This window comes from Erpetoichthys calabaricus, chromosome 7 (genome assembly GCF_900747795.2).
Source record: "Erpetoichthys calabaricus chromosome 7, fErpCal1.3, whole genome shotgun sequence".
NCBI lineage: Eukaryota > Metazoa > Chordata > Cladistia > Polypteriformes > Polypteridae > Erpetoichthys > Erpetoichthys calabaricus.
The window spans coordinates 158,158,718-158,180,521 of NC_041400.2; the positions used below are offsets into that span (position 1 = coordinate 158,158,718).

Here is a 21,804-nt window from a genome sequence, read left to right on the forward strand (position 1 = left end):
AGTGAAAGAATGCAACCACACCATTGTGCTGAGAATGAATTTATTTTGTGCTGTGACCTGGTACTCTGTAACAAGTCTTTCCTAGTCCTGGGCTGCAGGATGCAGCAGATGGGAAGCATCACAAATTAATAACGAAGTGCTTTACAAAACAGTAATAATTGTTATAACTGAATAAAATACAGATTCTCCTGCTTTGAAGGCTGCATACAGTATTTCAGAAACACAGTGATCGTCAAAATTCATCTTTGCACACTTGCAGTTTTGGGTCACAGAATGTTATTTTTGTAATATGGGAATTTCAAACATTCCAAGAGATATCATTTCCAGGAAATTGTTACTAAAAAAAAAAAAAGCTAAACTACCAAAAATCAAGTGTGTGCTTTAGTGGGCATTTTTAGACCAGGCGTTTTCCTGGTGCTTAGATAGGAGAAAGACCTCGGCATTTGGTATACTGGGAATCTAGGACAACACCATCCTCCTCATATCCCTCCTATGCAACTGTTAACTGTATATATCCAAAAACCAGGAACAAAATGAAGAAGAGAGAGATTAGAGGAAGTATACAAGTATTTTGACTTGATTTGTAGAATGAAAGGTAAATATTTTCAGAAATACAGTCTGTGTGTCTTCTTGCCTAAGGAATGCTTTGCAAGGCGTCACATCTCCCCTCCACCTCCCTTTTTGTCTCTCGTGCAGCCTGGTGCTTTTGTGTTGTTCACTTTTTGAACAGTTAGCCTGATAATTTGGAGGGACTACAAAGAGACAGAATTGTGAAGGCACTAGGAATAGCTGCTCTTTTAGGATGCAAACTGTAAACAGGGATAGTTGTGTGTTCTCCCGCTCATCCCTACTTTTATAAAAAAGCTCTTATTCCAAGGCAACTGAGGTGGACCAGTCAAAGGGAACTTGAACATCCTGTATGCTTATTAAGGACTAATCATTAAAATAATTCAATGTTCTTACTCTCTTTTTTGTTTTTTTTAACAACAGAATAAGGCATATGCTATATTTTCCGTTAAGTGTAAACATATCAAATATAAACTTGCTCCACTATATATAGAATTCTTTTGTAATGCAGCACTAAGGTGTGCCCTGGTTCCTGGCTTACCTACAGGTGATCCATCTGCTTTCTGACACGAGCAGCTCACAGTTCAGACCGAGATTCAACTGGACTCAAAGATAAAGCGTCCAGACATAAAGCTACAGCATAGGAAGATGTCATTTGCTCTTTCTTTGCCTTCAGAGTAGAACACTGTGTACTCCACTCCATATGATGGCCGATCATTTAGGCTCTACAGCAACCGAAGAACAACAGACAGAAGGTTTCTAAATGCACTCCAGTCTTTTTGGAATCAGGTAAGATACGCTGTTTGGCTACAGTAGCCATATTCACAGAATTAAGCCTGGATCAGCCTGTGCAAATTGTTGCAGTGTTTCATTTTCAGATTTGTCTAATAAATACTTTACAGTTTATTACTTCATTTGCTGCTGTAACAATGATCCATAGGACTTACAAATGGAGGCAGCCTGCCTTCACCTTTCTCAGTAATTGATAAGGATATAGATACTGGACCCTAAAACCACTTAAAAAATAATGAAGAAACTTTAAGGAAAATAACTGATGTTCTCAAGCCTTTACCTACACTGGAAAGAGCTGGTCAAAAATCTTCTATATGGTGCATTTCTTATTTCTGTCTTCAGCAGAATGGAGTGATTCTGGGTTGTTGCTTCTTGGGAAAGGCCACAAAATTGGGTGGAGGTGAGCTCAAGCCTCAGTGCCTAGACATTGTCATACTTCTGGAGTGCATCTTCCAGCTTGTGTGTCACCTTTTGGAAGAAAGCAATCTGTTGCTGGAGAAAATGTTGCATCTGTGCCTTGAAGTCCCGAACACGAATCTGGTGGAAGTGTTGGATCTCCGCTAAGGTGGCAAATGAGATGATATTGCATCGATCATTAATTCCCTCTGCATGCTGCAACTCCATTTTCCCCTCTTCTACATGCTTCTTACTTTCTTTCACTTTGGTTAGGGCTCCTGCAGAAAAAGGGAAATGAAAGTTAACCCAGGGAAGTGGCACAGAGTAAAAATAAAAAAAGTAGCAGCCCTAAGTCAGAAAAAGAAAAGTTAAGAATAGCTCTGTAAACTCTTTAGTGAACTCTCATACACTGTCATGTAAGTTCAATAATCATTAGATACAGTGCCTATCAAAAGTATTCACCCCCTTGGAAGTTTTCACATCATATTTTTATACAGCATGAATCACAGCGCATTTAATTTGAAGTTTTGGTGAACAGAAAAAGAGTGATATCAAAGTGAAAACATCTCTGCAAAATGGTCTAAATTAACTTTAAAACACAAAATAAGTGATTGCATAAGTATGACACACGTAAAATATCGCAGGTGCAGCCAGCTGGTTTTAAAAATCACAGACAGTTCAACGGAGACCACCAGTCAGAGGTTTAAGTAGATTAGAGTATAAATGCGCCTTAGCAGGAATGTCCAAATTGTGGGGAGTCAGTAGGGTGGGCTAATCCAGTTGACTCACTACTTGGTTTGTGACTCGATGTGCTCATTAAACCAACGACACCCCCATCCCCAATTCTTGAAGGTTATATTCCATTTCTCACCATGCTCGTTATACCAAAGGGGAAACCCTTCATCCCACACCCCACTTCCATTGTGTACTGCATTGCTGTATTTGAAATGGTCCTCAATGACCAAAAGCAGAGCAAACTGTGTCCTAAGGTCAAAAAGGTTGAAAAAAAGAAATACAATGAAGAAAAAAAAGAACATTCTAACAAACTTAGTGAAAGGTGAATGGAAAAGAACAAGTCAATGTATGGACACAGGAAAGTATCCAAGTCACTGAATATCCCTTGATGTCCAGTTAAAATCAAGCATTAAGAAATGGAAAGAGCTGGATGTCTACAATAATGGCGTGATCGAGAAAGAAGATGACTAGTGAGGGAGACAACCAAGAGACCTACGAGAACTCTGATGGAGTTACAAGCTACAGCAGAGGAGACTGGAGAGACTGTGCAGAAAACAACCATTGCTCGGGTGCTTCACCAGTTACAGGTTTAATGGACAATGGCAGCGAGGAAGCCACTTTGATGGGGTTGTACAAAATCTAAGCCAGAAAATTCCAGCAGGCTGAATGGGGGACTCTGAAGTCAGCTAGAAGAAGGTTCAATGGTCTGATTAGACCAAAATCAAGCTTTTTGGCAGTCAGACTAAACACCATAGTTGGCATAAGCCAAACACTGCACATCAGCAAAAACACACCATTCCTACCATGAAGCATAGTGGTGGCAGCATCGTGCTGTGGGGATGCTTCGCTGCAGCAGGAACTGGAAGGCTTGTGTCGGGAGAATGAATGCAACAAGATACAGAGAAATCTAACAGTAAGGAGGAGCGTAAAAACAATATTAATGTCCCGGAGTGGCCGAGTCAGGGCCCAGATCTCAATCCAACTGAGAATTTACAGCTGGACTTGAAAATGGCTGTTCATTCACAATCCCTACACTCCCTGACAGACATTAATAAGTTTTTACAGTAAAATGGAGAAAACTTGCAGTGTCCAGATGTGCAAAGCTGATGGAGACATGCACACACAGACTGAAGGCTGTCATGGCTGCCTAAGGTGCATCTACTAAAAACTGACCTGACTGACTGAGATCAATTATTTTGTCCTTTATATTTGTAATTAATTTAGACAACTTTGTAGAGATCTTCTTTCCCTTTGACTTTAAAGAGGCTTTTAATAATATTGATTTGTTTCAAGAAAGCCAAATTACATCTTATACAATGTTGTATACAGAGGCTAAAGGTGGATAAAAAAAAAAACAACTGGAGGTACTCTGTGACATTTTGGCTTCTACATATAGGACCCATGTATTCCTAAATATGGGTGGTAGTGGGGCATACATTGAAAGAAGTGCTAGTACACATACTCTACATTAACTGCTAGTACTCCTAATGGCAGAATGGGAAAGTGCCAGTATGGAATACTGGTAAGTACCGGCCCACAATGGGAAAGTGCCAGTATGGGATACTGGTAAGTACCGGCCCACAATGGGAAAGTGCCAGTATGGGATACTGGTAAGTACCAGCCCAACAAGCACTATTTTTGTTTTAGAATAAAATGTGAAAACTTCCATAAGGGTGAATACTTTTTATAGGTACTATAAATGCGAATTTGGGAAAATCATAATACAAACAATAAAAGGCTAAATGCAATGTCTAAGGTCATTAAATAAATAAAACACTGCCCTACATTTGTGTCAGATTCTGTAAATTCAGACATCACCATACAACAGAAGACAAATTTTTTATTCAGTAGGCGAAGATACAGATGGGCCTGTGCAGGAGGATCACAAAAGGCTGCACAAAATCTTACAGAATGGGTGATATCTTTAGATGGTGTTGGCTGTGCATTCACAAGCTTGCATTTGTGGAAAACTGATTTAAGGGAACACTGAAGGAATGAAGCCACAGACCCTAAGTTTAACACATGAAACTGAGCCTTTAATATAAATGATGTTTATATACTGTAAAAAGACATGGCCTGGGTCAATGCCTGTGTGGTTATAACAGGTATCCATGTCAACAGAAGGAAGAGGAAGAGGAAAAAGAAGTTGGCTGACCAGAATACCTAGCAGGAGGTATGCTAATAGTGGCTGCCAAAAGTGTGCCTGCCGGGCTAAACAGACTCATCCCTTTGTTCTGCCTTAAAACAAATGGGTGCTCTAACTGGTGCTTCACATTCGTTCATTCATGGTGATTTACAGATTTGTACACAAGGGATGTGATTAAACACAAGTACAAATAAAGAGGCTAGCAACAATGTCAACATAAAATATAAAAACTGAATTCTTATGAGATGGCATGAAGTTTTTAGATGACAAGTTTCCTTGTGAACAGCTCCAAATGAACCTATAATGAAACCTGTCATGAGATTTTATGTCTGAGTTGAGAATGAGCGTGAGGTATGACTAGGTACACAGACAAGCTGTCAATGATTTTTTAGCCTCAAGAAAAAAAAAACTATTAAGTGAAGATTACAATAGTTACAAAAGGCAGCATTAAGCACAGGGTTGAAGAAGTGCTGCCAACAATTCAGGTTGGAATTCCAGGAGGTCAACGACTGTGTGTGGTGTTCAATGGAACCTGTGGCTTCCTCCTACATCCCCAGGCACAGAGCTCAGGTTAACCAGTGACTCTAAACCAACAGGGTATGACTGTGATCCGTGAGGAACTGGAACTTCTTTCAAGGCTGGCTTCTGCCTGGCACTCAATGGTGCCATGATAGACTCTAGCTAATTGGGATCAGAGAGTGTCTATCAGGGGTCTTCAATCACAGTCCTGGAGGGCCGCAGTGGCTGCAGGTTTTTGCTCCAACCCAATTGCTTAATAAGAAGCACTTACTGTTCAAGTAACACTTCTGCTTCATTTTAGTGGTCTTGCTCATTAAGATTTTGATCCCTTATTGCTTATTTTAGTCTTAAACAGCTGTATTCTTGGTTTTTAATTGCTCCTAATTAGCAATAACATGCAAATGACAAAAGAGACCAGTATTTCTCCATTTAACTTGTTACCATTTACACCTGTGTGTATTTATCATGCATTATTGGGTTTAATTAAATACTTAGAAGGAAAGTGAAGGACTGTGAATTACTCATCCATTTGAGCCTTCAAATCATTTGGATGATATCCTTAGAAAGGGAAAGAAAATCTAAGATATGAGAATTACCTGACATAGCAGTGTTAAAGCACTAACAAGCTATGAAATTAAATTATTGGCAAGAATTGCTTTCTAATTAAGCAACCGGGTTAGAACAAAAACCTGCAGCCACTGGGGCCCTCCAGGACTGTGATTGAGGACCCCTGCTCCAACCCAATTGCTTAATAAGAAGCTCTTACTGCTCAAGTAACAGGTCTGCTTCACTTTAGTTGTCTTGCTCGTTAAGATTTTGAACCCTTATTGCTTAGTCTTAAACAGCTATATTCTTGGTTTTTAATTGCTCCTAATTAGTAATAACATGCAAATGACAAAAGAGACCAGCAACTCTCCATTTAGCTTGTTACCATTTACACCTGTGTGTATTTATCATGCACTACTGGGTTTAATTAAATACTTGGAAGAAAAGTGAAGAGAAAAAAGTGAAGGACTGAGAATTACTCCTCCATTTTAGCCTTCATCATTTGGATGATTATCCTTAGAAAGGGGAAGGAAATCTAGGATATGAGAATTACCTGACAGAGTTAAAGCACTAACAAGCCATGAAATTAAATTATTGCCAAGAATTGCTTTCTAATTAAGCAACCGGGTTAGAACAAAAACCTACAGGCACTGCGGCCCTCCAGGACTGTGACTGAAGAACACATTGAGTAACTTGCAAACATCATCTTACTGTAGTATGTGGGGGGAAAAAAAAGGAAAGTGGATTAGGAGCAAAGAAACCACAGGAGTCCAATAAGGTAAACAGATGGAGGTGATGAGCCACACTGTGGTGTGCTGGGGAGTGAAAAGACAAAAGACGCACAACAAACTCTGGGGTGGAATAAAGGGATGATCAAGTTGTGAGGTACGCAAAAACCAGGAACTCGGTTAACAAATTTAGAAAAGTGGAAACATTCACTATAGGAGGTGTTCTGCACAGTTGGTATAACAGTCCTTACTTTTTGATTTAACTTCTTAGAATTCTGCATTAATCTATGTATAGATTACCTGTGTATTATACAAATATATAACCATACATGTTACACAGAGAAAAATAGTATTTTTTTTAAACTTTGTTATTTATAAAGGAACACAGAGAAAAAGTAGGGTTACTGTGAACAGAAACACAAAATATAATTAAGATCTGTGACAATGCGGGTTCTGCTCCATGCTCCCTTCTTGCTTTTGGGAGCCCTTGAACCTGTCACCGTTGGTAATGTCACCGATGAGCTCGGCAGTGAGGCATAACAATGGAGCAAGGGGATGGTGTAAAAGGAAGTGCCAAGTGCTTTTATTAAAATACACCAAAACAAGTGTCCAAAACAATGTGCAGTGCTTTTCAAAAATCCGTTAACAAATAATCCATAAAAACAGAAATGAAGTGGAGGTTAAAAAAAATAGAAAAAAACCCCAATCCTTTAAAACAACAAGGTTAAAACAATGCTGGAAGCAGTCCTTTAAAAACACAAAGCCCAGTGTCTTCTTTATCTGGTGGCTCCCCTGCTTCTCCCATTTGGGCCCCGCAACTGGAGAGTCACCCTACCAGCAGCTGACCATCTCTCTCCGCTCATCTGGTCTGGACGCTTCCCGATCCCTGGCTTCGGTTCCGCACTCTCCAGACCGAGACTTGGGTTCCCCAAAGGCCAGCACACTCACACTGGGGAAACCATCACCCAAGCCTCCTGACTCCCACTGCCTTCTCGGCCTTACGCGGACAGCTGTCCTTCATCACCGGTCACTCCAGCTCCTTGTTCGCTCAGCTGGAGTGACCGCTTCCTTCTGCCCCCCCGAGTGTTGGCCCAACACCCCTGCTAGGGCTCACTGTCCAGCTGCCTGCTCGCTCACTTGCACCGGCTCTCTTTCTCTACTCTGCTTCCTGCAACCTCCGTTTCTTTTTCCTTCCTTTTCTTTCTCTTTTTACTTTCTTCCTCCATTTTTTTCTCTCTAGCTGCCTCGTGCTTCTATTTATGAAGAGGACGTGACAGCTGTGGCAATCAGCAGCCCCCGGGAACAATTACGGATGCGGACGGTTTCTCACCTGTGCACTTAGGTGAGAAACACCCACATCACGAATTCCCCTGGAACCGCTTCAGCCACACAACCACCACACCCCCTCACTAAGCTGCAAGCACGGCAATTATTTATTTAAAACCACAAGATCTAAGAAGGTAAACTCTGAATTCAGTATTTACCTGAGAATGAACCATGCTGTTAACTACATTCACCATATCTTTTTAAACTATTCATACCACCAGATAATGTCACCTTATTTGTCACAAGCCAAAAGTGGATCAGATAGCTTGCAGGTATAGCATGGAGCCGAGAAGGCATGGTGGTGGCAGCAGATATTAAAATGTAAAAGATTTTATTCAACAACAAGTCAGTTCACAAGGACAGTTCGTAGGTGAAGAATATTTACAATGAAAAATAAGATTGTATTCAAAAATACATATCTAGTGTGTATTCACAATACAAGAGGGTAACATAAACCCAAAAACACACAAAAAAATAACCCCCATTGTGTCACTCTCTAAAAAGAAATTAAAAAAAAACAAAAAAAAAAACTTAACACACACAATCTCAAAACAAAACAAAGTAAATCAAGTAGACTACATGATCTATTAAACCAAAATCAAACTGAAAACAGAACTTCTTTTAACTCCCCCACGCCATTCCTGGTGAGTCTATCCATCGGTCAGCTCACAGACGCCTAGTGGAAAGGTGAATGGATAGATGGACGGACAATTTTGGTATCAAGACTGAAGGTTTCTGCAGGGGATGAATTATGGTCAAAATGAAAAGAAATTCACTAGCAGTGGAGACCCCCAAAATAGGGTCCCCCCGTAGATGGTCACCTTCTTGATCGTCCTAAGTTGAGCTTAGCTTTATTTATTCCATCAAGGCAAATGACAGGAGCAGGGACTACGTAATCAAGCTCCCTTAGCAGACGCAGCAGTGAATGAGCAGAAAGCTGTCAAGAGAGGAAGTACAAAAACTATGCACACTATGAACATCTGGAAAACGCAGTGAATACCGTCAGGTAAGCCTTCATCTGTTTCAATTCAATGCAAATCAAATCCTACTAACAAAAAGAACAAGACTGCTGTTATTCACAGGGAAAGTCACATGTACAGCGACAAGCACTGATCGGCGTCTCTTTAAACCAAAGAATTTCAGTCGCCAACCCTGACAGTAAGATCCTTGCTGTCACATTATTATCCTATATGTTTCCCTAACATGCCCCTAATCAACCAAGATACAAGCTTCTGACCTCATCACCTCAAAAACCATTAAACCAACACTTCTCAGATGAAGATAGTCAAAATGATCTGCACGGAATAAAGTGTGCAAATTTAGTACTCACTATTCATTAATCCACCCATCCATTATCCATCCATCCATCCATCCATTTTCCAACCCGCTGAATCCGAACACAGGGTCACGGGGGTCTGCTGGAGCCAATCCCAGCCAACACAGGGCACAAGGCAGGAACCAATCCCGGGCAGGGTGCCAACCCACCGCAGGACACACACAAACACACCACACAACAAGCACACACTAGGGCCAATTTAGAATCGCCAATCCACCTAACCAGCATGTCTTTGGACTGTGGGAGGAAACCGGAGTATCCGGAGGAAACCCACGCAGACACGGGGAGAACATGCAAACTCCACGCAGGGAGGACCCGGGAAGCGAACCTGGGTCCCCAGGACTCCCAACTGCGAGGCAGCAGCGCTACCCACTGCGCCACCGTGCCGCCCCCCCATCCATTATCCAACCCGCTATATCCTAACTACAGGGTCACGGGGGTCTGCTGGAGTCAATCCCAGCCAACACAGGGCGCAAGGCAGGAAACAAATCCCGGGCAGGGTGCCAGTCCACCACAGGGCACACACACACACCAAGCACACACTAGGGACAATTTAGGATCGCCAATGCACCTAACCTGCATGTCTTTGGACCGTGGGAGGAATCCGGAGTACCCGGAGGAAACCCACGCAGACACGGGGAGAACATGCAAACTCCACGCAGGGAGGACACGGGAAGCAAACCCGGGTCTCCTACCTGCGAGGCAGCAGCGCTACCACTGTGCCACCATGCCACCCCTATTCATTATTGTCAGTGTCAATTTATTTATAGAGCACATTTAAAACAACATCAGTGAAGCCATAGCCAATGTACTTTACAATAATATATACAATATACATAAACAGAAAAAATACAATAAAACACAATAAAAACAGCAGTAAATTGAAGCAAAACAAATGACTAAGTGGAAGGAACCATCAATATCAATGAATGCGAAAGAAAGCTAGAGAACAGAAACGCGTATTCAGTCTTGTTTTAAACAGTACAGTTGAGGGTGACTACCTAATGTAATTGGGTAAAGAGTTCCACTGATGAGTGCAGCAGTGGCAAAAGCCCTGTCCCCCTTAGTTTTACACTTAATGCGAGGGACAACAAGAGGCAACTGACCAGTACATCTAAGCTCTCTGGATGGCTGGTATATAACACACAATTCAGATAAATAGGTAGAAGTATACCCATGTATTGAATCAAAAACCAGCAACAACACTTTAAAATCAATTCTGAAACTAACAGGCAGTCAGTGTAAAGAGGCTAAAATTGGAAATACAGAATCAAATTTTCTTGCCCTGACCAAAAAACGGGCAGCAGTATTCTGGACCAACTGCACCTTGCATATCTGGGATTTATTGATCCCAGAATACAACAAATTGCAGTAATCAAGCTGAGAAAAGAGAATAGCATGAGTAACTTTCCCAAGATCCCTAGGAGATAAAAAAAATGCTTAACCTTGGCTAAAAGAGAAAGCTGGAAAAAGTAGTTGTTGACCACAGAATTTCTCTGTTTCTCAAAGGAGAGGTTACTATCAAAAATAACCCCAAGATTCCACATATGGGGTTTGCAAAAGTCTGCTAAAGAGCCAAACAGTTTAAAACCAATTTGAGCTTTGGTAGGAGGACCAGCTATCAGCACTTCTGTTTTATATTGGTTAAGATCGATAAAATTGTCAGCCATCCAGGACCTTACCTCTATAATACAAAAGTGGATTTACATATGTTACATTAATGGGTATATATCACCAAGACATCAAGTCAGTGTGAGAAATTCAATAATTCACTTACTGGACAAACTTAACAGAAATGATATTCAATGGTAAAATACGTGAAATATCAAAGAATGTGCTGCTGAGCTGCAAACAAGTGTTACCTAGCAAGCATCTTTTGTAAGTCTTGCTTTCATCCTTCCTGAGTAACTGCCATTTTGAAAGAGGAAATATTTTACAACTTCACCCAAAAATAAATGTTTAAATGCAAACAGAGTTTCTATTAAGCATGAACTACAAAACGTCTTACTGTAAAACCTTAAATTTAACCAAAACATAACTGACAAGCACCTTCTCCTAACATAATGTTCTTTCTTCAGATAAAATAAACCAGCTCTAAAGCTGACTTTACTAGTTAGGCACATCATGCACTCTGATCTTTGAAAGAAACTGTACAAAAACTGTGCTTTTGTAAACACTTTGCACTTTTGTAGTTTTTCTTTTCTTTTTTTTTTTTTTTACATTTTTAGGATGTGACTGACTGACTGAAAAAATAATATTGTGGTGGCCCTGACAACTGGCATCAACCTAGTGATGAGTCCCCACCATTATGAGTTGGCATTCCATCATGTAAAGGAGCAGCTTCAGAGCTGCTGCAGGGAAGCCTATACAAATGGCAAGCCTGCAAATGAACTCCATTTTGTATGGTAACATCAAGTAGTCTCTTTAGGGACAGTGAGACAATCAGTCTTCAAAGAATCCATTGGCACTCAATGCAGGCACTATATTGGTGTTAATCAGAAGTGGAATGAGGATTTAGAAAAGCATCAAGAGAAGAAAAATGGACTTGCTGGGCTCTTCTGAAGAGTCTCTGGAGAGTTCTGAGACTGAGGTCAAGGATTTGGAGTGTTTGCAGCAGCAACAGTACAGCATAGGAAGGAAGACAGCTTAATGACTACTACTAGGGAATCCATTCCCGGGAATTCGGGAATCCCGGGGATGACACAGTGCATGGGCATCTCACATGTGAACGATTTTAGAACGACCGACACTTATTTTAAATAAAACTACTGCAATATGTTGACACAAATAAAAGACTAACCTTATCTACAAGCAGTTCATGCTGTCATATAAGTACATGTATCTTTAGTTGCGGTAATAAGAGCGTAGAAAGCACAACGTGTCCAGCGTGCGGACGTCCAGGCAAGAGTGCACCTACGTGCAGAAGTACGCCAGCCACTGAGAAAGCACGCTCTGCCTCCACTGAAGTAGGCGGCACAGGCATCAGATACTGATAGACTTGTTCTAAACAACGCCCGCACTTGCTGTTGCTCTGAAACACCGCAATTTCAGCTTTTACTGATGCATCCAGTTTCTTGTCATCATTCTGTGATGGCAAGTTTCTTGGCACAGATAATGCGGATGCAACAGACTGACGCATTGCAATTTCAAGTTGCTGTTCAAAGTTGTTGTCTAATGAAGTGCAAGCTGCAGCAATGGCGCCACCCTAATTATTTTCAACTATAACTCTGTTATTTCTTGATCGATTTTTACACTTTTACACGCTATATATGCGAGCTTGGCCGTTCCCATTTTCCCGGGAATTACAGCAGTTTCATTCCTGGGAATGCGGGAATGAAAAATGTTCGGGAGCCCGGGAATGAATTCCCTAACTACTGCCCCTGCAGCTCCACCACCACTTCTCCATCTGTTAAAATACACTGGCCGTGGATGGATGGATGAATGGATAGATAGATAGATACTTTATTAATCCCAAGGGGAAATTCACATTGGTCACCACCAGAGTTTCAGACTCATGAAGATGTAAAAAGGTTCATCAGATTGAGTTACCACTGATCCCAAGTAAGCAGTGTGAAGCAGGGCCGGGGGTAAAACTTCACAGAGAATGAGTAAAGCAGATCGTAGAAGCATTACAGATCTACCAGTGAGGGGGGAGCATCAAAGCTGAGTTCTGGACACAGAACGCCGCTTTCAGTGTCAGTTCAGAGAAAAAAAGATAGCTAAGTAATCCATCTGCAGCACAACACAAGGAGGTTTGCCTACCCACATATACAGTGCATCCGGAAAGTATTCACAGCACATCACTTTTTCCACATTTTGTTATGTTACAGCCTTATTCCAAAGTGGATTAAATTCATTTTTTTCCTCGGAATTCTACACACAACACCCCATAATGACAACGTGAAAAAAGTTTACTTGAGGTTTTTGCAAATTTATTAAAAATAAAAAAACTGAGAAGTCCCATTTACATAAGTATTCACAGCCTTTGCTCAATACTTTGTCGATGCACCTTTGGCAGCAATTACAGCCTCAAGTCTTTTTGAATATGATGCCACAAGCTTGGCACACCTATCCTTAGCCAGTTTCGCCCATTCCTCTTTGCAGCACCTCTCAAGCTCCATCAGGTTGGATGGGAAGCGTCGGTGCACAGCCATTTTAAGATCTCTCCAGAGATGTTCAATCGGATTCAATTCTGGGCTCTGGCTGGGCCACTCAAGGACAATTCACAGAGTTGTCCTGAAGCCACTCCTTTGATATCTTGGCTGTGTGCTTAGGGTCGTTGTCCTGCTGAAAGATGAACCGTCGCCCCAGTCTGAGGTCAAGAGCGCTCTGGAGCAGGTTTTCATTCAGGATGTCTCTGTACATTGCTGCAGTCATCTTTCCCTTTATCCTGACTAGTCCCCCAGTCCCTGCCGCTGAAAAAACATCCCCACAGCATGATGCTGCCACCACCATGATTCACTGTAGGGATGGTATTGGCCTGGTGATGAGCGGTGCCTGGTTTCCTCCAAACGTGACGCCTGGCACTCACACCAAAGAGTTCAATCTTTGTCTCATCAGACCAGAGAATTTTGTTTCTCATGGTCTGAGAGTCCTTCAGGTGCCTTTTGGCAAACTCCAGACGGGCTGCCATGTGCTTTTTACTAAGGAGTGGCTTCCGTTTGGCCACTCTACCATACAGGCCTGATTGGTGGATTGCTGCAGGAATGGTTGTCCTTCTGGAAGGTTCCCCTCTCTCCACAGAGGACCTCTGGAGCTCTGACAGAGTGACCATCGGGTTCTTGGTCACCTCCCTGACTAAGGCCCTTCTCCCCCGATCGCTCAGATTAGATGGCCGGCCAGCTCTAGGAAGAGTCCTAGTGGTTTCGAACTTCTTCCACTTATGGATGATGGAGGCCACTGTGCTCATTGGGACCTTCAAAACAGCAGAAATTTTTCTGTAACCTTTCCCAGATTTGTGCCTTGAGACAATCCTGTCTCGGAGGTCTACAGATAATTCCTTTGACTTCATGCTTGGTTTGTGCTCTGACATGAACTGTCAACTGTGGGACCTTATATAGACAGGTGTGTGCCTTTCCAAATCATGTCCAATCAACTGAATTTACCACAGGTGGACTCCAATTAAGCTGCAGAAACATCTCAAGGATGATCAGGGGAAACAGGATGCACCTGAGCTCAATTTTGAGCGTCATGGCAAAGGCTGTGAATACTTATGTACATGTGCTTTCTCAATTTTTTTTTATTTTTAATAAATTTGCAAAAATCTCAAGTAAACTTTATTCACGTCATTATGGGGTGTTGTGTGTAGAATTCTGAGGAAAAAAATGAATTTAATCCATTTTGGAATAAGGCTGTAACATAACAAAATGTGGAAAAAGTGATGAGCTGTGAATACTTTCCGGATGCACTGTAAAACACTGTACAGAATGACAGTGTTAAGCACCTCTGCAGCACCAAATGACAGCACTCAACACCCCTGTTGCATTGTCTGACAACGAATCGCTCAAGAACCCCACTGATGTATCTTTGTCACTAGCTGTACGACCGCTGTGGAAACGAAGACCATGCCAGTCTTTTCTAAGGGTTTGTACGCCATTTTAAGGAGTTGGAAGTGGTTGCTGGGGACAGCAACATCGAAGGGAGGGTTGTGGAACAGTGCTGAGAAGCTCCATCAGCCTGGGGTGGAGTCACCATTACTATGAGCTAGCATTACATCATGCCTATGAGCAGCTTCAGAGTCGGTCGCTGGGGAGCCTATAACAATGGCAAGCCAAAGACACCAAAGAATCCCAACTTGTGTGGCAGCCGCAGTCCTTTTAAGGAAAGTGTGCTAACTAAAAGAGCGACATATAGAAATGAGAATCCGTATTGGCATTACAATATGTTACTGGGCAAGTTCTTTCTTAATATTACTTGTAAAACAACATGTTCTTCTAAAATAATTATACATCTACTCTAATTTATTGGCTTACAGAAAATGCCCCATTACCCGTACCCCACCAAAAAAAAAAAAAAGATCAATCTATCCATCCACTATTGAACTCTTTTAATATGCAGTACCACTGCAGGAGATGCAATTTATCCCAACAGCACAAAATGCAAAGCAGAAAGCAGCCAGGAGTGAGTACATCACAAGGATTCTTGCACACACACATTGCACATTCAGAATCACTGAATTGATTTACATAACATGTAAATTTGGATATGGGAGGAAAAACTGACACAGGCAAAGAAGGAACGTTGAGACTTAAAGAAAAAGATGAGCTCAACTCAATCCAAAAGAAGGAACTAATCAGTGCATGTTAATTGTTAGACTTTGTTCAGCTACACTCAAACTCAACTCTTTGAGCTTGAACAAAACTTACCAATGTACCACTCTATACACTTTATCAATGCTTTCTGCTCCTTCAGTTTATAAAATGCTCTTGAAGCAAAAATGGAAGAGAGTAAGAAATGTCACTATAAATAGTGGAAAACTACATAAAAATGGTTCTAAAGCAACAGATGATTGAACCCGACCTCGTCATATGCGACAGCCCAGCCATGGCCATTCTGACATCACTACAGATGTTCTTAACACATTTCTTTTACTTTGCAGCTGACAAAATAAAGCACAGTTACTTTGTTCAGTAAGACAGAAAATGTGGTTAAGTTTCTTCTGCTACTGCAGTTTGGCATTAAAAACAATCCTGAATGCTTCAAAACACAGGAGAGGAAACCTCTCTTTCCGGTAAAGCTTAGCGTATGTAAAAAACAATTTATAATGTAGACATTGAGCTGAAACAACGAGAACTCCAGAGAGTGCAGCAGACGGAGGTCACAACTTTACAGAAACTTAACATTTCACTGATGACTGATCACCTACTGTACTCCGATTGTCCTTCTACCAGAGAACAGAATAAAAAAAATGTTGTTCCCAAGGGTATCTGACAAGATAACGATAAGCAAAAAGAATATAGTTAGAAGAAGTTATTTCCTCCTTCCTTCCTTAGCTTCCGTTGTTTTATATTTGGGATTGCACTTCTCATGCACTGTTCTTTCTTGATTTCAGGGCTTTGGAATCCTTTAGTGACTGAAAGGAAATCAGATTTATTCCTTGGCTCAAAGAAAGCTTAGTACAGTACATACCAGACTTTTGCATTTTATAGTTCCTAATACACATTGACAAGAAGGTACTGACTGCTGTGGCACGTAACATGACCAATGCCTTATTGATCAGCATTCTCCGGCCTTTGGGCAGGATTTTCTGCAGGCACACCAGTTTTCCTACCACATCCTAAAGCTGTGTGTTAGGCAAAAACCACAACTTAAAACAAAAATTGCATAAATAAATGTTTGTCTATATGAGAGTGTGCACTAGAATAGACTGGCACTCCAACTGAACTGGTACTTGCCTTTCACTCAGCGCTGCCAATATAGGCCCAAAAAAAACAATCTAATTGCCTTCAACTGGTTTAAGTGTGTTTAAAAATGGATGGATAGGTAGTGCCTTTCAAGGAAAGATTGCCCATGGTAAGTATTTTCAGCTTAATGTCAACACTAGCTGTGCTACCCGTCTAAGACAACTTGAAATCTAAGTAAGCAATGTAGATCACGGTGTTAACATTTAAGTTGGAATTTATTTTGTAATACACACAGTAATAAAAATCAGTTCTTTTGTGATTCCATCACAGGGTGCAGCACGAACATTTGTATTAATAAAATGCACTAATTCAAGTGTTTGTGATATGTCATCTACTGGAATGTACTTTGTAATGCATGTAGTAATACAATGTGTTGCATTTGTCATTCCAACAGATGGCGCATCACAAACATCTGTAGTAATAACATACGACGGAACGACAAATGCAAGGCATTTTATTACTAAATATGTTTGTGATGTGCCATCTGTTGGAATAACAGACACAGCAAACAACCGGACACAGAGACTTATCCTTTATTAAGGTGGATTATACTTATCTAGATTGTTAGAGTGTATGCAAATGACTTGTTTACCTATATTAAAAAACAAACATTTTTGGACATTAAGTGTGAGATCTTGTTTATTTTTCTCAGGTATTTTATCCAGATGTTCAGTAGAAAGTGAACCGACAGCTTCAGATTTAAAAGAAAAATCAGAAAAGGTCATCCATTTTGTTGTAGTAAAGTTAATGGCTTGTGATAGTAACATTTTAAAGCTCACAGTATGTTCCAATGAATGTAATTGGTTTCCAACTGAGCAAAATGCGAGTGGGTGACTTAAACTATTCCTTAGGTCCAAATAAACCTTATAAGAATTGAGGTTACAAATAGAACAAGAAAAAGAAAAAATACTTGCTGCATTTATTGCCATTTATTAAAACAGCCACTTGCATTGAAATTCCTAAAGCAATCATCAGCACAGTTCATGTCCATCTAAGAGAGGTACCAGTCAACAGCAAGCTGTCATAACTCCATCTGGTATGGCATATGGGCTTTTAAAATAAAGAAGAAATATAACAGAAAAACTCCTAAGGATGCTGCTGCTTAGTTTTACTGTATTGTACAGAATGAACCCAGTAATGACTAACAAATAAATAACAGAACAAATCATCTTCAAAACTATTTTATCTCATGCCTTTTTTATTTCATACACTGTACGTACTGTGTGTACATTGTAGACAGGGTATGCATATTGTTGCAAAACATAGGAAGGAGAGGGTTATAATGAAAGGATTTTTTTCTGAACTGGGTGGTGCCCCTCAGGGTTCAGTGCCTGGGCTGCTGCTTTTCATATAATTTGGATAAGAATATGAACAATAAGCTAGTTAAGTCTGCAGGTGATACCAAACTTGGTGGAAGGGCAGATAATACAAAATCAGCAGACACAATACAGAGAGACCTACTCAGCTTACAGGTTTGAGCAGATTTGGGGCAGCTGAAATTTAATGAAAGTAAATGTAAAATATTACACATATCAGAATAAAAAATGTTAGATTTGAATATACAACGGTGGATCTAAATCCTCTGAGTAAACCTAATGAGAAAGACTTAGGTTTTGTTGGGTAGTCATTGGTGGCCATCTAGAAAGTGTACAGAAACAATCAAGAAAGGCAATGTTTATGTTAGGTTATATAGCAAGAGGTGTCCAGGAGAAATCAAGGGAGGCTTTACTTAAGTTATACAACATACTTGTAAGGCTTCACCTGAAGTCCTGTGTGCAGTTTTGGTTTCCATATTAGAAAAAAAGAATAAAAAAGACAAAACAGAATTAGATAAAGTCCAGAGGAGAGCAGTTAGGCTGACTCTGGGACCAAGACGTATGAGCTATGATGATAGACTGAAGGAGCCAAACCTTTTCAGATTAGTAGGTAAGAAAATTGAAGTGTTTAAAATTATGAAGACTATTAGTACAGTGGATCTCAGCTATTACTTCAAAATGTATTCTTCGACAAGACCACAGGGACATGGCTGGAAACTTGCTATGGGTAAATTTCACACAAATGATTCTCTTCATTCAGAGAACCACAGACACATGACATACATTTCCAAATGGTATTGTGGGCAGTAGGACTGTGGAGACCTTCAAATCTCAACTGTTATTTTGAAGACTCTGAGAGAAAAGAACTGGTGAGCTTTGTGGGCCTGAAATGCCCGAATGTGTCAAAATTGTGCTAGTTTTGTAATATTCTATAAGGTACACACATATACTTACAGACGCACACACACAATATACGCACAAAAGTTATATATTGTGAATGTATATATTGCATATGGTCAGAAAAATCCAAGAAGAGAATGCCTCCATCCATCCTCCTATTTCTAATTTACTGCTGCCAATCAAGCTAAACTTCACATCTTTAGTTTGTTGAAGATAACCCAAATTCCTGAAGAGCAATACAAACAGAGATTGTACATGTAGCAAAAAAGCAACTTATTTCACACTTGACGCTTTTAAAACTTTACTGTTAGGTTTAAACAATTTAGACAATTTACAATGATAAATTATACTTGATAATCCATTACAATTTCCAATAAAATAAGACATCTAAACCAATCTTCGAAAAAAATTGATATATTGGTGGCTTGTGTGGATGGTTTGTCAGACAAACTTAACTAAAAGCTTTCAATGATTCATTTTTCAAAAATATTAAAGCTTTACTTTCCTTTTAATGGTGGCAGAGATAAATTGGAAACTTTACCTCTAGATATGAACATTTTCTTAGTTAACAAAAAGGACAGAATGGTAACCGTCAGAGCTATCACAGCCTGTGTGTGCTGTGCAGTGTCCTGTGACAGGTAAATGAAGAATGCGCCTCATGAACATCACCATCAGGTGCTGTACATGCATGTATCAGAAAATCCTTTTTGTATTTTTTGTTTAAAATGTATTACAAAAAGAGACAACACATTAATTAAAGTCTTAATTCTTTCCAAATCCTGGTCTGCAGCGACCACAGAAGCACAACTGTCTTTGTTGCATTTTCAAGGACTTATGACTCATTCTCCACATCTTTCATTATTCTTTTCAGCTACTACTCCCTTTACATTGCCCATTGCTGTAATACCCACATATCTAATGTTGTTAGACTACTAAGCACAAGAATCTGAAATATAAAACATGTAGTCATAAGCATGCTTTTCAAGGACAGAAGAAATCTTTCCCCTTTTCACTGATAAACTTTAAACCCAAACTGTGCACTGCCTTATTGCCCACGTATGCGTCTTCTACACTGCCGGCTGTGAACACTTGAGGGCACAGAATCTTGGAAAAACCCAGCTCAAGATTTGCCAAATACACTTGAATTTTTGCTTCCTCACTTCCTTACTTTATGGCAACAGTTCAGCTTTTGATGGATGCTTTGTCTAAATATTCCCAGACAAGTACTGTGTCATTCAGAAGGCTCTTGAGAAAAAAGCAAAGAACTCAACAAAATTTTCAGAATGATGTGATAGGAAAAAAAAAAAAGTGTGCCAAGCTTGTCTTATGTCTTATTACAATGTTACTGTATATTAATTAGATTCCTGGGAAAGGTTTTATATAATTTGATTTTCACTGTGTTTTGGCAATATATACAAAAGCTTAATTTTTGCCAATGTCATCAGCTGGTTCACATATCAGGCAAAAATCAAATGTTTATTGCCACGTTGACACAAGCAAGTAATATGTAAAAAAGCAGAATACACTGCCACGTAACATTCTTGAAAGCATTATTTATTCTCCAAAAAAATTCCACTTGCTTTATCTATCCATTCATAATAGTGCTCCCTACAAAAGGTGCTATATAAGAACAAATTAACAAAAAAAAAAAAAGAAACAAAAATGACCACAGGCTGTGTTCCTCACACTGCTCTGCTGGTTTTTGAAAACCTTACGCCAACACAAACATCAGCACCAGTGCAGCAATTATATGGATGACAATGAAAGACGGGGGTTAGAAACTTGACACATTTTTTAAAGCAATAAGCCAATCAATGGTGGGCTTCTTGTCAGTTTGCTCACTCACACAATTAAACTATAGCATGCAACACATAACTCTGGTTTATTCTGCTCACTTTGGATGATTAATGGACATCAGCAGCAAGTCTTAGCACACTTGTAGCAGAACTGAGAGTATGAAAACCAAAACACCCTTGTGTAATTTACAAAAAGAATAACGTGTCATGTGAAGAATGATGACCGTCTTGTGTAATATGGACAGAAGAAGTCAAAGAGCAAAGTTTAGTGATAATTGCTACACACATTGACCAAAAAAGAAAAGAAAAAAAAGAACACCAAGCAGATATGACAAACGTGGGGAAGAACAACTAGGATGTAAATGTGAAGCAGTTACTGGGTGACACAGTCAACATAAAAAAGTGACAATTTAGAAAAATAAATGCAGACTCCTAACTTAAAATATAAAATGTGCCCAATTTATTTTTAATCATTTGATTGTAATTATAATGTTCACTGAACCGAAGATCCTTTATGTTCATTCACTAATCAGAAAGTGGATGTGGTGGAGGTCCATTGCCACATCAATGGCCGGTTGAACTGACCTTTCAACACAAAGGAACTATATAAGAAAGGGCAGAGCAGACTCTAGTTTTCTTTGGAGACCTCTTTCCTTTAATCTGGGTAGTGACATTTACACGTTTTACAACTCTGCGATGGTCAAACTCATTTTCTATGCTGAGCTGTGCTGGGCCAGTAACATTGCCTCAAGAGATGCCCACTAAACCAACAAGCTAATTAAGAAGGCAGGCTCAGATGTGGGACACACTATGGAACTGCTGGAGATAGAAGTGAAGGAGAGAAAGAAAACAAAACTGATGCCCGTCTGACACACTAACACTGAGGACTTTTAGTCAAGAAATTATTCAGCAGATGGTTTATAGAAACAGCAATACACATTTACAGTGCCTAGCTGCAAATGCCCTCTTATTTGTAGCCCAGTCTCTTTTTTTGTAATTCTTTGTGGTTATTTGAGGGGAATTGTTGTTTGTTATATTTCCTAAGCTTTTGTAAATAGCTAAAATTCTACCTTGGGACAAATAAAGTACTATCTATAACCAGCAAAGTTTCAGTAATGGACAGCGCCATTTTTCTGTGGATTTCTTCACATATCTCAAAAAAAATCTTTGGCTGAAAGGTGCTATACAATCGGGCATCTGTGTAGGACCATGTCCTGCTTTGTGCCCAGAGCTATAGGGATATACTGGAATCTGAACAAGATAAAAAAAGGTTTGATAATGGGTTGATGCTTTTACTT

The 21,804-nt window shown here is 40.0% G+C and overlaps 1 protein-coding gene across 1 annotated transcript in view; it reads right to left on the reverse strand.

Moving 5' to 3' along the window:
• Positions 1-858: 858 nt before the first annotated feature.
• The window catches only part of snx18a (sorting nexin 18a), a 99,806-nt gene continuing 78,860 nt past the window's right edge, over positions 859-21,804 (reverse strand). Inside the window, exon 2 of the mRNA XM_028805615.2 lies at positions 859-2,033. Coding sequence (XP_028661448.2) covers positions 1,780-2,033 — 254 coding nt within the window. The 3' untranslated portion in view covers positions 859-1,779. The remainder of the gene's footprint in view (positions 2,034-21,804) is intronic.